Source organism: Prosopis cineraria, unplaced genomic scaffold, assembly GCF_029017545.1.
Source record: "Prosopis cineraria cultivar Desert tree isolate PC_DT_omini unplaced genomic scaffold, ASM2901754v1 PC2, whole genome shotgun sequence".
In the NCBI taxonomy this organism is placed as follows: Eukaryota; Viridiplantae; Streptophyta; class Magnoliopsida; order Fabales; family Fabaceae; genus Prosopis; species Prosopis cineraria.
The window spans coordinates 16,553,129-16,569,518 of NW_026555333.1; the positions used below are offsets into that span (position 1 = coordinate 16,553,129).

General features: G+C 30.8%; 2 protein-coding genes across 2 annotated transcripts; both read right to left on the reverse strand.

Annotated features, from left to right (window-relative positions):
• Positions 1-11,197: 11,197 nt before the first annotated feature.
• On the reverse strand, positions 11,198-12,494 carry LOC129298524 (uncharacterized). The gene is made up of 2 exons (XM_054936946.1): positions 12,245-12,494; positions 11,198-11,958 (listed from the first exon to the last, which is right to left on the reverse strand). The coding sequence occupies exons 1-2, from the start codon at positions 12,259-12,261 to the stop codon at positions 11,508-11,510; spliced, it is 468 nt and encodes a 155-aa protein (XP_054792921.1). The 5' UTR covers positions 12,262-12,494; the 3' UTR covers positions 11,198-11,507.
• Positions 12,495-12,552: 58 nt separating this feature from the next.
• LOC129302572 (uncharacterized) lies at positions 12,553-13,863 on the reverse strand. The gene is made up of 2 exons (XM_054941503.1): positions 13,213-13,863; positions 12,553-12,822 (listed from the first exon to the last, which is right to left on the reverse strand). Exons 1-2 carry the CDS (start codon positions 13,861-13,863, stop codon positions 12,559-12,561), a joined length of 915 nt encoding a protein of 304 aa, XP_054797478.1. The 3' UTR covers positions 12,553-12,558.
• Between the last annotated feature and the right edge of the window lie 2,527 nt (positions 13,864-16,390).

Consider the following 16,390-nt stretch of genomic DNA (forward strand, 5'->3'; position numbering starts at 1 on the left):
CATAAACATTGCACACCAGTTATCAATTATCACATATATAGTGCAATCTTTGATTACATTACCACATTCATATCCTCCTCTGTATTATTTAGAGAAATGATCCTCATGTAATATTCTGAAATATTAGATCTTAGATTGTCAATAAACACCTTAAAAATGCATAAGGGTTAAGTTTTGGGCTTGAAATAGTAAGACATGAAGAAAATAAAATAAAATAAGAATTAAAGTAATGAAATTTAATAAATGTTTAAAACTAACTTATAAAAAATAAAAATATAAAATAATAATAGTCAGATAATTTTATTAAGTTTTAAAAAATATCAAGTCATTTTAAAAATTACCTGTGAAGATATTATAAAATAATAATAATTAATGAAAAGAAAATTAGTTTTATAAATCTATGAGTTTAAATTATAACCTCGTGAAAACCCAAATTTCTATTCATTCATTTGGTTCCTTCATTCTTGATGCCGTGGAGTTCTCTCCTGGCCATGAGTAGTTTTCTTCCTCGTTTTTCTTTTCTTTCCGTCGGCCATCCTTTTTACAGTGTCAGACAAGGCACCATCAAGGCATCACCTCACAAATATACTTATATATATATATATATATATATATATATCTCTCTGATCCACACACACGTGCACGAACAGTGCCATAATCGTAGCCTCTATAATTTTTATAATGAAAAGACCCATCTAAGACTTAAGGATTTGTTTGAATTAATTTCTTTAAATTGCTTGATAGAGTTTTATTAGTATTTCTCATAGAAAACTCACGCACCACTTGAAAGTTGCGGCTTTGCAATGCTAATAGAAATGGCATAAATTTATGTGTCGAACCAGATTGTGTTGATGCTTGTATATACATATACAATATAAATATAATATGAATTTTATATTAAAAGAAAATATAACATAATATTTAATTTCGCTAATAATTAATTAAATTTACAAAAATTACATAGATTTAAAAGAGACTTTTAGCTTTTGGGATAGCTTCAAGATCCTAGAATAATTTTAGAATAACCTTATGATAGTCTTAGGATAATTTTAGTAATTTTAAATTTTTTATTAATATTTTTATATGTATGTGATTTCTATAGACTGTCATTGAAATCTTTTATTTGCTTGAATTTTTTTTGTTATGGGACTACTTGTTGATTCAAGGAGAACACGTAACTCCGGATTTTTCTATATGTGTACAAACTTTGTGTTTGACAACGAATGCGAATAATTATAAATTTAATTGTGAGAAATTTATATGTTACTTGAATCTTGTTGAGTATGCTTGTAGCTCTATATATTATTGATAGCGTTTCTTTTCAAGCATGCTTATGTATACATATTAATAATGATTATTTTATAAAAATTGTATGTTATTGAAGAGTAGTTTATTTCTTTCAAGCATGCTTGTAAATTGAATTGATTGAATGAGATATTTCTATTTCTTTTTAAGCATGCTTGTATGCAATATAAATAGTATATATGTGCAGTATGCATTGGGAAATGGTTGATGAAGAGATGATGATGTTGATGTATATATGACTTAGTGACCATGTGGTTTGTCTCCACTGCACGAACAGTAGTTGGCCTCTTTTTAAGCCTCATTTCTCAATACTTACCTGGCCAGATTTGTCAATGAGAAATGTGAGACAGTGACACCTCCTGTGGGATTCTTCAAGGAGGAAAGCTATAGTCTAGACTTGGGTTCTGTACTTTTGACTAGGTCTATCTCGAGCACTGGACAAGCTTGGTCAGTCCAACATGTGGGCTTTAAGCCTATAAATTCAATTAGCAAAATAAGATTGGATGAGATAATAAGGGAGATTATTAGTATTGCATATTAGCATGTTATGAGTTATATCTTATGAAATTATTATGTCATTACTAAATGATTCTCATAAGCACTTGTATAATTGTTGTATAATTGTGTGGTTATAGTTTGTGCATGCATGGATAAATTTTGGGTTACTGAGATGTTAGTCCTCACCTCTTTTTTAACATTTTAGGTAAGCTTAGCGAAGCAAAGGGGAAGCATCTGAAAGCTTGGGGTTTAGCTTGAATAAGCTTTAAGTTCCTTTTAATTTTGTGGAATAATAATTTGTCAGTATAGGACTTATTGTTAATTTGGGTGAAGTTTGAAAATGGTTTATTATTTATTGATGACTGGCAAGGGTATTGCTAGCTAAGGCTTAAGGCCATAGAAATTGCATAATGGATCTATTTAGAGTAAATATTTTGATATAAATTCTAAGCGTCAAGACATTTATAGAAATAAATATTTTAATATTTGTGGTGGGATTTGACATTTACAGGCTTTAGTAAGCTGAAACTTTTATCGAATGGAATGTTTATTTTTAGATTCTTTTTTTTCAACCATAGTAGGGTATGGTTTATGGTTTTAAATAGTAAGGGCAATTTTTATAACTTTGGTGGCCTTTTTAAATATTTTTATCATTTCTATCAAGGCTAAATTTTTAAATATATATTTATTAGATGAATTTTTATAACTATGGTAGTTCCCTAAAATATAGATGAACTTTTTTCCTCTATGATCATCTTTTTAAAAATAAATTTGAGAATTAACTTTAAAACTTTATACCATGGTAATTATTTTTATTATTTTAAATATTTTTATTATCATGATATTTAATTAAGTTTTTAATTGGTGGAAATAAGGATGTTACACATCGTCCAATGCTTTGCTTTCTCTCATTGTAATCGCTATTGACTAAGAGCGCACAAAGGACAGACATGACAATATTTTGGCCTAACCTGAAGTAGTCTCTTTCATGTAAAAAAATTGAGTTAGGCAACTCGTAGTTTGATCTAGTATAAGCTATCAATATAAACAAGTGAAGCTAGGCACATTAGCGATTTGTGTTGGGAAAATAAACAAATGATGTATAGAAGATGAATAATTGACATAGGTGGAATGAGAGTGGTAAATTCATAACAATGTTATATTGTTAATAAGAGTTGCAAATTTCATATATATCAATTGTTTATTTTTCTATATGAATTATTCATGCGTCTAGTTTCATCAGAGATAATAATATTATTTTAGTCAACTCTTTAATTTTATTTCAGTTCTCCACATATGCAGTGAAATTTTAGAATTTTAGAAGCTTTGATTGAAATTAAATCTAATCAAAGATCTTCACTGAAAATTTTAAATTATTATATATTTCATAATTTTTAAAATAAAATTTGAAATCAGATAAAATAATTTACAATTATATTTTTATTTCATTAGTAATAAATAATGGAAGTTGAATACATAATATGATAAAATATTTAGTTTTATTATGTATAGATATTTTTTTACAAAAAATAAAGTTATTATTGTCTGTGTGAAATTAATCCTTTCCTTCCACCTTGTTTTCTATTGCTCAGCAAACATGACGACAGAAAATCATATCCCTTTACCTTTTTTACCTCTCTCTCTCTCTTCATTTTATCTATACTCATTTACTCCTCTTCCTATTTTCTCATGTCAGCAAGTGCTACACAAAGATAAATGATAATGTCAAGGCAGTAACCAATTGCTTTTATTAAGCAATTGAAATAGTATAGAAAATAATCACTTCCATTTTTTAATTTTATTTCATAAATATTGAATTTTGAAAAGTAATGACTATTTGAATAGTAAATTAAGATTTGTATCCTCATCATATAATGAATTAAAATTGAAATCCTCTCATTAAATTAATAGTGAATATTGGAAGTTTTTCAAATTTACTACCTCGCAAATAAAGAATTTCAAGCCTTGCATTACTTACCATACAAGAGATATCACCTAAATCCCAATATGTCAACCTCAAAGTTTGAAAATTAGACAACTGTTGCATTGATTGAGGCTTTACCTTCAATGAGAGACATGAATAATTTTCATTAATAATAGCCCCAACCTTGAGTCCTTTTGCACCTTCTAAATCTAATGATGCATGTGATAAATCCAAGGACATGGTTAAACGTAACAATAAGATCCCAAGTTTTGTAGCATTCAACTCAGAAGGAAATAGAAGTGATTCCTTGTGATGATACGATGAACCTATTGCATAGCAATCTTTTACCACTTTATCGTCAAGAAATTCATTCAGTTCTTTTATACAGTTCACCTTGACGGTACAATTCTTATTAGATGCTATCCATAATGCTACACCATGAACCATGTCATGCATTGTCAAGCATTTTTCCCCTTTGAAATTTAGAGAACACATCAATAATGAGGAGTCAACAAAAATTCCTATAGAATTTGTAACATAGTTCCTTGCTATTTCAAATGAGCCTACTTCTTTGCAGAGGCCTGCCCCAATTCCATATCTCAAAAAATCTTCAATGACAATTTTGTGATCTTCAAGAAACATAGCACACATCGAGAATAATGACTTGGCTTCTTTGGATTTCAAATAATTGTAACTTAAATTGAGACAAGCAAAGGCATCTCTCACACTTTCATCATCATGATCTATTGGTATGGAATGCTTCAAATTGTCCAATACTACATACATCTCATCTAGTACTTTTTCTTTTAGGCAGGTTCCAACAGCTACAATTGCAATAAGAAATCCTTTAAATTCTTTAGCAACTTCCCGTGCCACGTCTTGTTTAGCACCACCATCAACATTAGCATGAGCTTGAAATGGAGCCCAAGCTTTATCTTCTGTAAGTAGACCCAATGGAATAGTTTTTGGGCAATCCATCAAAGCACATACCTCTTGGCGATGTGTGGTAAGAAGAACTTTGCAATTTCTCAAGCCTCCCCCAAAGGGATTCCTTATATCCTCTAGATTTAACTTAACCCATACATCATCCAATATAATTAGAATCTATTCCTTCAGATTTCGTAATTTCATTGCAATTCTTCTTGCCCTTCCCACTTCATTTTCTTCCTCCAACTTGATGACTCCCAACAAGCCTGCATTTTCACCTTGAATCTTTCTTATGTTTGGAATTTGGGACATTGTTGTAATTACAACTCGATCAAATAGGTTTGATTCTTCAGCTTTCTTTCCTACTTCATTCGCCAAGGTAGTTTTCCCTGAACCACCCATACATAGCCCAATTATGGAGTTGCCATCATCTTGCAATGCCTCAAACAATTGACTGAAAGCCTTTTGTGTAGAGTAAAAGCACTTAAAATTTTGAGAAGAGTGATAACAATAACAGAATGAGAAATTTGCTTAAAATTATCAACCTTTGTGTTTAACTCTACCATCCTCTGAGTTATCTGGGCCAACTCATTGCAAAGAAATATCTCCTCCAAGTAGGACACCACTTTCTAAAGTAACCATTTTCGGCTTTTAGTTTTTCCTCCAAATTCTATAGCTTTGCTATGAGGCTCTTCACATCATTCTTCCACTTGTTAACCTCATCATCAATCCTCTCAGTCTTGTTGATGGCCTCTTGAACACGTTCTCCTCCCTTGCTTGAGTATGAGCTCCTCGTTTTTGATATCAGGATTTCTATTGATTGTGCTAACAAAAAATAAATATCACAGCTGCTTTAAAGTAGGATCTACCAAATATTCGGCAAGTTCTGCTACCATCTATTGACACTTCCACCTCTGCCATTTTAAATTAATAGCAAGCTGGAAGGATAGCCATTCGTCATCATCAAATGATTATTTCAAAATGTGATTTTGAACAAGTGTGGCATTTTTAAAAATCATCAAGATGAGTAGTAAAATAAGAAAGATCAATTGTTCTTGTGCAGCTTTCTTGGTCTGGTATCTTTGTTGTTTTTTTCTTTGTTGCCCCAGCCATGTTAAGAGGTTAGAGTAAGTTCATTTAGTGTCCCCCCCACCCCCAAACAACATCAGATGGACTCAAAGGTGAAGCAAAGAAGGAAAAAAACGTAGTCTGCAAATGATAGCAGGAATTATTTGCAATTAACAAGCTACTCATACTTTGAGATTTGAGAGCGATCACGGATATGGATGGAAAAATAAACAGAAAAATGGTGGGAAAAACAAACAGATAGTGATTCGGGAGAAGTATTGCTCCATTCCTGTGATCAACTTCCACTTGCAGACTTTGAAGAGTGTGATGAACAGAATTGGTGTGCGATGACCAGATTTCACGTGAGAATGAGTCATCAACTTAATTGGAACTTAAAAGTTGGGAGTGACACAGTAAGTAGATAAGATGTTTCAGTAGATTGGTGTTGTCCATTTTCCATTTCCAAAATTCAAAAGTGAAAAAGCAATCTTATCATTCATTTTTACTTGAAGCATGTGAAATACATGCATGCATACAAATCTTCGTTGGATATATCCTTCATCATCAATCAAATAACATATTAATTAAAATGGAATTTCATAATTTTCTTAAAAAAATATCTTTAGTTTTCGAATGTTAATAAAAATATTTCTCATTGACTTAAAAATAAAAAAGAAAAAGAAATTTTAGGCTTCATATTATATATTTTAAACAGTATCATGAGAAAATGAATAACATGGGTAGCATTCAAAGCTAGAACATCAATTTTTGGATGGACCTAGTGCACTATTTATTCATAAATGTTATCTGATAAATGTCATATTTTCATTAGATTCAATCGATAATTGATTGTTTTGGATATCCAAACAGGCTTAGATATTATTAGGGGAAAATATATGATGTTTCAGTTACCTATTGTTCTTTTCACACATTTAAATAAAAGTAATTCGACAAAATTCCAACTCTAATGGACCCCAAAAATATGAATTCAAAATTGAAAAAGTTAAAGGAATCATCAAGCATTCCAACGAGGCGAATGTTGTCCGTTTTCAATTCCTATGGACCCCTAATTTAAAAAGTTAAAGGGATTCTACATTCAAGTATTTGATATTTCAGAATTCTTATTTTTGCATTAATTTATCTGGAAAATTAATTATCTTTTAAAAGTGATACCAACGCATGTGGGAGTAGATCACTCCTAATGAAAAGAAAAGCTATCGTTGAATGCCTATACAAGAAAACAATACAATACGACGATTCTTCAAATTTAAGGTCTTTTTTATTTCTGTTTTTATTTTTTATTTTTAAAAATTAGTTTTGCAATATAACTTTTAAAATTATATCTTTTTCAAAACAAAACAAAAAAATATGTTTAGTTGTATTATTTAAAAATAGTTTTAAAATTTAAAAAATCAGCCAATTGTGATAGTCATTGACAGTTAACAGTACTAGTTTATGATAATCATTAATTAAGGTAACTATAATTCTTAATAAGGGAGAATCGCACTATGGGCCCTAAAACAATAAAAAATGTCACTTTAGACCCAATACATTTTGATATTACATTGCAAGCTCAAGAGCCCTTGTTCCAAATTTTCTTGGGAGTAAAAGTACAATTTTACCCTTATGTAATTTGAAAACCCAAATTATGTACAACACAAGATCTATGAATGCACAACACGATATCTATGAATGCACAATACAATATTGAATATATTTATTTGCATGCATAGCACGATATCCATGAATACACAACACGATATCCATGGATGCACAAGACAATGTTCATGTGTCTACGCATAGATAATTATTTGAGAATGTATGAACATTGTATTGTTCATCTGTGGACATTGTATTATATATTGTGTGTGTCATTTATACATTTTATTAAACCTACTGATCAATTAGACAGGCATGAACATTTTATTGTGCATTAATGGACATTATGTTGTGCATCGATTGACATTATGATGTTCATGATTTGAGTTTTCAAATCACATAAGGGCAAAATTATACTTTCGCTCTCAAGAAAAATTGCAAAAAGACCCTTGGACTTGTAGTGCAATAATATAATCTATTAGGCCTATAGTGTAATTTTTGCCTCTTTTGAGGCCTGCAGTGCGATTCTCCCTTTTAATAATAAAATATTATGTATTTTGAAAATAAAAAATAAAATAAAAATATTTTTAAGATGTTTATATTTTTTTAAAAAAATAAAAATGAGATCATTTTTTAATACAATTAAATTCAAAACACTTATCCAAATATTTTTTTTTAATTTTTGAACACAGAAACCAACCAGGCCTTGGACTTTAATTAATTGAATAAATATGAGAAAGAATAAAAAGAATGCCTCAAACTTCTCATGAGCTTGAGCCGTGATGATCATCTGAGTTGGAAGTGATTGATTGTGCTCTTTTTTGTTGTTTAAATTTTAAGAATTTAATTAATTGGATAAATATCAAATTCTAATGGACCCCAAAATATGAAGCCAAAATTCAAAAAGTTAAAGAAATCATCATGCATTATTCCAGTTAATTGTTATTAATTTTTTTCACGTTTGGGAACAGGACGAATCTCACTATTTTAACTTTTCTAAAGCTACAATTATTTGATATTTCAGATTTTTTATTTTTGCATTAATTTGTCTGAAATATTAATTATCTTTTATTCTCCCTCCATTCTATAATACAAGGCATTTTTTAAAACCACCTATTTAATTATTTTAAAGTATAGGATATTGGATAGCTCTTATAATTTTTTCCAACTATATATACACCTACTTTATTCATTATTTATTTTTTAAAAAATGGTCTATTGGAGCACTTATTGATGTCTTATATTGTAAATCAAAGATATACATTTTTAAAAGTGGCATCAAAATTTGGGTATCATTTTCAAAATCAATTTAATATTCGCCCTTGCCTATTTTAATCTTTGAGTGCACGTTAGATTGATGACGATTTTTTTTAAGATATAATGAAAAACCTTGAATATGGTATGCACTCTCTCGACTTAAGCTAAGACAACAATAATTTTTGTAAAGTATTAATTTAACTTAAGTTTTTGTACACTCAAAGATAAAGGTAATCAATTTTTCCAAAGGTGTTTTTTTAGAAATTAGAGATACATGACATTTTTTATATATAGAATTATAAACGTCACCTCCCATAAAATTAATTTATTAGGACATATTAAAAAAATACATCTTTTCATTTTGATAATATCTCAATGTAATTGTCCTTGCCAAACGCAATATAGATTCATATTTGATTTTGTAGCCCAGTACTGATAACCACTAGTAAGTTTGAGAATATCAGGATTTATTTGATTTTGTTCCTATTTTTGTTTTTAAAAACCATTTTTCAAAATTAAAAAAAAATACTTCACTGAGAAATCTCAACTTTAAAAGATTTTCTTCCATGTAGTTTAGAGTTTATTTGCATGCAATGCATATTATTTATGTGATAATGAGCGTTATAAATATTGTACTCTAAAAATCACAAATAACAATTCATTGATACAAAATTACATTAACAAAAGGAAAATACAAACTCATAACAATATATAAGGCTAATACAAAAATATTGTCATTTTAATATCTTTTTACTTATTAATCTACGAAGGTGAATTGCAAATTGATAGATTTGAAATTTCACAAGAAACCTATGTAAACATATTATTTTATTAATATTTAATTTCCAATTTACAAAAGAGAACTTAATTATCAAATCCTTGTATCTTTAATTTCTCAATTTTCAACTGATCTTGACCTTGACAAATTAACAAGTAAAGTTAAAAAATATCAAGTTTTTATTTTTTTTTTAAAATAACAAGTTGAGTTAAGAGTTTAATGGGTCCACTTTATATTGTAACCATCAAATAATTTTAAATCTAAATTTATTACATATATAATTTTTTTCACAATATACTCGTTCCAATTCTAATAATAAGACACCAGTCATTGGAATCAAAGATAAGGGATTAAGTTATTAACTTTATTTTAAAAAATAAAATTTCAATTTTATCTATATTTAAATGAAAAAAATTAAATTTACAATACATTCACTATGATAGTTAATGAATTTAAATAGTAATAATATTAAAAAAATATAATTAATAACCCATCAACTATCAAATGTCTTGTAGTAAAAACTATCAATATCTTTTAAAATATGTTTTATAATAAGAAGTGGAGAGAGTATATTTATTAGGCTTAGTGGCTTGGTGATCGATATCTTTTTTATGAGCAATGCCACTAAGATTGAAACCTGACTATAACCAAAAAGAGCCCAATCATGGATATGTTGATCGGCTATGATTGGGTCGTTTTAGGCTAAGACCAATTTTCTTTTTCGTTTTTATTTGTTTGTCTGTTGCACAATTTGTCTAGCCTAAATGCCTAATGCAGATGAATGGGCTATAAATAATATAAGAATTGATTTAGATTATGTAATCTATTTCAAATAAAAGGAGAGTAGGTCTCTCTCTTTTACTGATCTCTTTTTCAATTGGTGCAAAATTGACCATACATGTCATATGAAATTATGGGCCTTTTGATATAATTTTTTAACTTTACTTTTAACCTAACTTTTTCTATAAGAAAGAGAAAGACACCAACTCACATACATACACTAATATATCAATGCTGTATTCAAATTTATGACCTCTTTTAAAAAGAGAAGGTAGCATTTTTTGGTGGGTAAAAAGAGAAGAGAGGCAACGTTGTCATTAAGACAACTAACTATTGACATGAGCCTTCATTTGTTAAGGCTAGATCTTTAAGGCTTGTAATTTTGCAAAATGTTTTTTGAAAAGTACTTTGAAAAAGTAATAGGAAATAGATTTGGCCGCTCATTTGAGGGAGGCTTTTGAAACGTAAATGAAATGTTAGAACATTAATTATGGGAGAACAAATGGATATCTAATTTTCATTTGACCATATTACTTTTTATATATTTTTTCGTCCTTTGTCATCTCTTAAGTAAATAAATATTAAATGACTAATCCCGAGAACTAGTTACAAATGAATTAAAATGCCTCAAAGGCATAATTTGGAAATAGAAAAGTACTCGAAAAACGGGACAAGTTTTAGGGGATATGGAGGTTCCTAGAATTCTTCATCATCTGCCAATTCTTCTTCAACTACATTTGCTATTTGGGGCCGGCACATGGTAATGGCATAAATAGAAACGGGTGCTCATTTATGTAGACAACAGACCAAAGTATTTAAATAAAAATGACAAGAATTCATTCTGAGATATATCATTTCTTAAAACAAGTCATTATATCACATGACTTCAGCTTACAGTTGAACAAGCACAAAACAGAGTTTTCCCATTTCTTTGAAAATAGATTAAAAAAGTCATTAGTTCATGTAATCCCAGAATGTGCTTGCAGAGACTTACGTCCACATTTAATCAACTTGATGATGTGGTCTCTCGGGGAGCAAGTAGTAATCTAAATAGACACAAGTGTCAATCAATGCATGCAACGTGCCTTAATTTATGTGAAAATGAACTATACAAATATTTGGAAGCCAATTATCACATTACAGATTGCAACTCCTTAATACATAATTACAAGAACTGGACGCAGGCACAATCTCACACAGGTCTATACCAACCCAAGCTCATCCTAAAAGCAGCGAGCGTGGCTTTGGAGAACATGGGGCAATCCACAACATTAAAATATTTTAACTTTACATTGTTGGAGAACCCTTTCTCGTGAAATATTTCAATTTCAGAATTAAAAAATCCCTGTAGCTGAGAGCACTCTTTTATTTCTACACCAACCAATGGTGGAAGATGTTAGTAGAGGGGAAGAGCCATTTCAACTTTCCGCATCCATCAACTCTAAGCCATTCAAGTTGTGGGAAGCAGATCAAGGAAGAAGAGGATGCATTTGGAAAGAGAGGCTCTTCCTCTCTTTCTGATGACATTATTATTTCTTCCAACTCTTTGCAATTTGCAATATCCAAAATCTTCAAACATGGTAGGCCTCTCATGATAGTTCTGGGGAAGATACACTTTAATTTCTTGCATGTAATCACACTTAGCCAAAAGAGATTTTGGAAACTAATGAAACTGGGACCCTCCCATACACACACGAGGTTGGCCAAATCCCACAACCTCAAACATTCTACTCTTGACGTCAAGATTATCCCTTTTTCATCATGCATAGATAATCGTTCTTCTACATCTGCTGTAGTTTGCAAATCTGATCTTTCTGTAGAAGCATGTGGAGACAGCAACTTCAATTTAGAAAAGGAAAAAAGTATTCACATCAATCAAATTTAAAACTAAAAAAAGAAAGAAAATATAGTTATGTAGATTCATCAAGTATATACAGTCTTTGTTTTTTGTGTCCTCCTTGCATCTATTTGAAACTTCTGTAAGTTCCCCATTTAATTTATCTCTAGGGCTGCATCTAGCAATATAATATATATGATTCTAATAGACACATTATTCTGTCTCAATTTGAAAACTACTCTAACTAACATGATATAGAATATTCATTCTTACCAATACTGTTCCCATCTGTTGAAGAACTAGTCCCAAACTTGAATCAAGAAATTTAGGGCAGTTTCTTATGGTGATGTCACTCAGTTGAACTTGAATCTGGATTCCTCGACAAAGATTATCCAAATTAGGCAAATTTTCAAGCCGTATGTTCCTCAAGCTTGAAAGCAAAATTTTCTCACTGACGTTGGCTTTATCTTTACTACTATGTTCAAATATCACCTCCAATTCCTCCCAATTAGATAAGGTTAGGGAACTTAACTTGGGAAGGCGTTATGGACTGGTGCTTACTGAAAATAAAAACTTCAACTTTTTTCATCCAATCATTGTTAAGGAATGCAGATATTGGAAGCTCAAAACTTGTGTGGGAGCAAGACCTCCAAGCATTTCTTGTTCCAATAACAATTTCAAGTCCTTGGTTTCTTCTTCGTCATCATCACCTATAACTTCAAACTCATGATCAACTTTAGGACTTTGAATATCAACTTCTCCAACATTTAGAACTGAAAGTGGAAGATTGAGGGCTTCATTATTATTTAATTGGCTGCATTTCAATTTATACATCCTTACAAGTCGTCCCTATATATATAACAAAGAGGTTAAAAGAGGTAGGAAAGCATCCTAAGTTCCTTGAAAAGATAAGTAAAAGAAAAAGAGATCAACTTAACTAATATCTTAACACATTGGATGAGAATTCATATATTGTATCCATTTAACATCTATACCTATTTTGTTCTATCAAATGCTTCTGTTTCACTACATTAATTGACTATTAATGATAAAAGTGAAGAGAATAAAAGATGCAATTGTTTAACTTGGTTAGTTGACTGCTTAAATTTTAATACAGGAATATAAGATGTCTTGGTAATTATTTTGTGTATATTTATCAAATTAGAATCATGTTAAAACAAGATGTTCAGTATGGAAAAGAAAGCATGGGGAGAACCATGAGTGTAGAGTACTGCTTACATCTTTAGTCCACATCATAGTTGCCCCTAGAATTGGCATAAATTTTGGGCAATCATAAACGTCAACTCTGCAAAATTCCCTTGTCTGCAACTTAAACACTTGGCAGATATTAACAAGTCTTGGAAGCCATAGAAGTGCTACATTTTTCAAGTTTGGAAACATAATCTTCATTTCACTATCAATATCATGATCTTCAATATTAGAACACCTGAAAATTTCTTCTAGCTGAGAAGACTTTAATATCGATAGAGTTCTTAGTTGTGGAAGCATTAAGGTAGCAGCATTAATCATGAAAGACAAAATAAATTTCAGCTTGTTGCAATTAGAGATTCTCAAACTTTCTAATTTTGGCAGATAGGCTTCAGTTGTATATAGACCCTTCTCAGTCTCTTCATTGCCTGAAAAAATTGCCTCCAATTCCGCGCAATCAGATATGGCTGCCTTAACTAACATTGGAAGACTTTGACAGAGCTGAGGAGAGAAAACAAATTTCAATCTTGCACATTCTTCCAAGGTTAATTCTCGAAGGTATTGAAAAGTTGGAAATTGTCCTTCAATCCCACGATTCTGAAGATCAATCCTTTCAATAGATGCCAAAGAGTTGAATTCTTCATTCCTCAATTCATGGCCATTAAGTTCCTGTAATTCCATTGTGGCAGGGGAAGAGAGGGAAGGAAAAAAAATGAAAAACCATTAACATATTCCCTGAAAAATCATAAATCAGGATTTATTAAAAATCTATGGATGTACATGTAGCGTTCTAGCATAGACGTAATAACAATTTTTAGGTAATTTAAACAAAAAATGAACAGCCATATCAATAAGATTCACGTTGAAGTTAAGGAAAATTATGATAATGTGCCCATAAAAGTGAATATTTATTGTGGGAAATAAAAATGATAAATAACTTGAATGACCAAATATTAAATAATATAACATAATTGCTTGATTATCCGTGCATTACAATATTTTGCAATGATAGTTGTGGAGTGCGAGAACAAATTGGAGCACCAAAAGTGATACGAAATAATGTAACCAAGTGTAATAATATTTGGTCCATATAAATTGAATGGTGTTTGATATATTGTTCTATCGGCTTATTTATCTTACCCACCCCAAATTATTGACTTCATTGATAATCTAGATGATGAAATGGATATGAATAAAGATCGGTTAGAGGACATGATCCATAATATGGGGGAAGAAGCTTTTGAACGAGCACATGTGTATGATAACTTGTGCACTGACGTAAAAAAGCCTCTATACCTAGGGTGCACTGATTTTAGTTTGTTATCTGGGGTGTTAGAACTGGTTATCTTAAAGGCAAGAGTTGGGTAGAGTGACTAAAGTTTCACTTGGTTGCTAGAGTTACTTCAAATAATGTTGCCAAAAGGCAATATACTATCAAATCATTATTATAATGCCAAGAAGATCTTATGTCCAATAGATATGAAGTATAAAAAAATACATGCATGCCCTAATGATTGTGTGTTGTACAGAAAAGAGCTTGAAGGGGAGGAGAAGTGTCTGAAATGTGAGGCACCACGGTACAAAGAGAAGGGGGCTCCTGTAAATGTCTTATGGTATCTTCCAATTATACCAAGGTTCAAGCACTTATTTGCAAATACTAATGATACGAAGAACTTAATGTGGCATGCAAATAAGAGGATATCTAATGAAAAACTTCGATATCCAGCCGATTCTCCTCAGTGGAAGAAAATTGATCAATTATTTCCTGAATTTGGTAATGAGCCAAGAAACCTGAGGCCTGGACTTTTTACTGATGGAATGAATCCTTATGGTAGTCTCAATAGTATACATAGTTCATGGCTTATTCTTTTGGTGATTTACAACCTATCACCTCGGCTATGTATGAAATGGAAGTACATGATGCTATCCATGTTGATTTCAAGACCAAAACAACCTGAAAATGATATTGATATTTACCTAAGACCTTTAATTGAAGATTTAAAAATGTTGTGGGAGGTAGGTGTGGAAGTGTTTGATGCAAATCAAAAGGAAAATTGTAAGTTACATGCTATGATCTTTTGTACTATAAATGATTTTCCTGCATATGAGAATTTGTCTGGCTATAGTATGAAAGGTCATAAAGCTTGTCTAATTTGTGAAGAAAGCACAAACTATCATCAACTTCAACATGGAAGGAAGACAGTCTACCTTGACCATCGGAGGTTTCTTCGACGAGATCACCCTTATCATAAATTGAAAAAAGTTTTTCATAGTCACTAAAAGCACAATCATGCTCCGAATGCTTTGACTAGGGATCAAGTGTTTGAACGGGTGAAAGATATCAATATTATCTTCGGTAAGACTAAAAAGAATATTGGTGCAAAAAACATATGGAAAAAAAAGGTCTATCTTTTTTGACCTTCCATATTGGCACAATCTTGAAGTGAGGCACTGTATTGATGTTATGCACATGAAGAAAAATGTGTGTGATAGTATTATTGGAATGCTTCTGAACATACTAGGAAAGACCAAGGACAGTGTGAACGCAAGATTGGATTTGAAAGAAATGGGAATACGAGAGGATTTACACTCGAGACCAGAAGGTAAGCGAACTTATTGTCCCTCAGCCTCTCATACATTGCACAAGTCTGATAAAATAAATTTTTGTGAGTGTTTACATGGAATTAAAGTTCCTTCGAGGTATTCTTCAAATATTGGAAAGCTTATGTCTGTGAAAGAGTTGAAATTGGAAGGCTTAAAGTCTCATGATTGTCATGTCTTGATGCAACAACTATTACCTTTGGCTATTCGAGGTATATTAAAAGAAGATTTAAGACTTACAATAACTAGACTCTGTTTCTTTTTCAATGCTTTATGTAGTAAAGTTATAGATCCCTGTAAACTAGAAGAGTTAGAACAAGAAGCTTGTATTATTTTGTGCTAACTTGAGATGTACTTTCTTCTTACTTTTTTTAATATTATGGTTCACCTAATCGTGCATCTAGTAAGGGAGGTAAAATTGTGTGGCCCTGTTTATTTATAATGGATGTGCCCAGTTGAGAGATATATGAAAATACTAAAAGGGTATGTCAAGAATCTATATCGACCTGAAGTATCGATAGTTGAAAAATATGTTACCGAAGAAGCCATGGAATTTTGTTCTAATTACTTGTCAAGTACAGAATCAATTGGACTTCCTAAATCTCAT

What these genes read in the sequence shown, in the direction of transcription:
- LOC129302572 (XM_054941503.1), bottom strand. Translation starts at nt 13,863, where the DNA reads ATGGAATTACAGGAACTTAATGGCCATGAATTGAGGAATGAAGAATTC. An exon ending in CTATGATGTGGACTAAAGAT is followed by an intron (nt 12,823 to 13,212) that starts GTAAGCAGTACT and finishes TTATATATATAG; the next exon opens with GGACGACTTGTAAGGATGTA.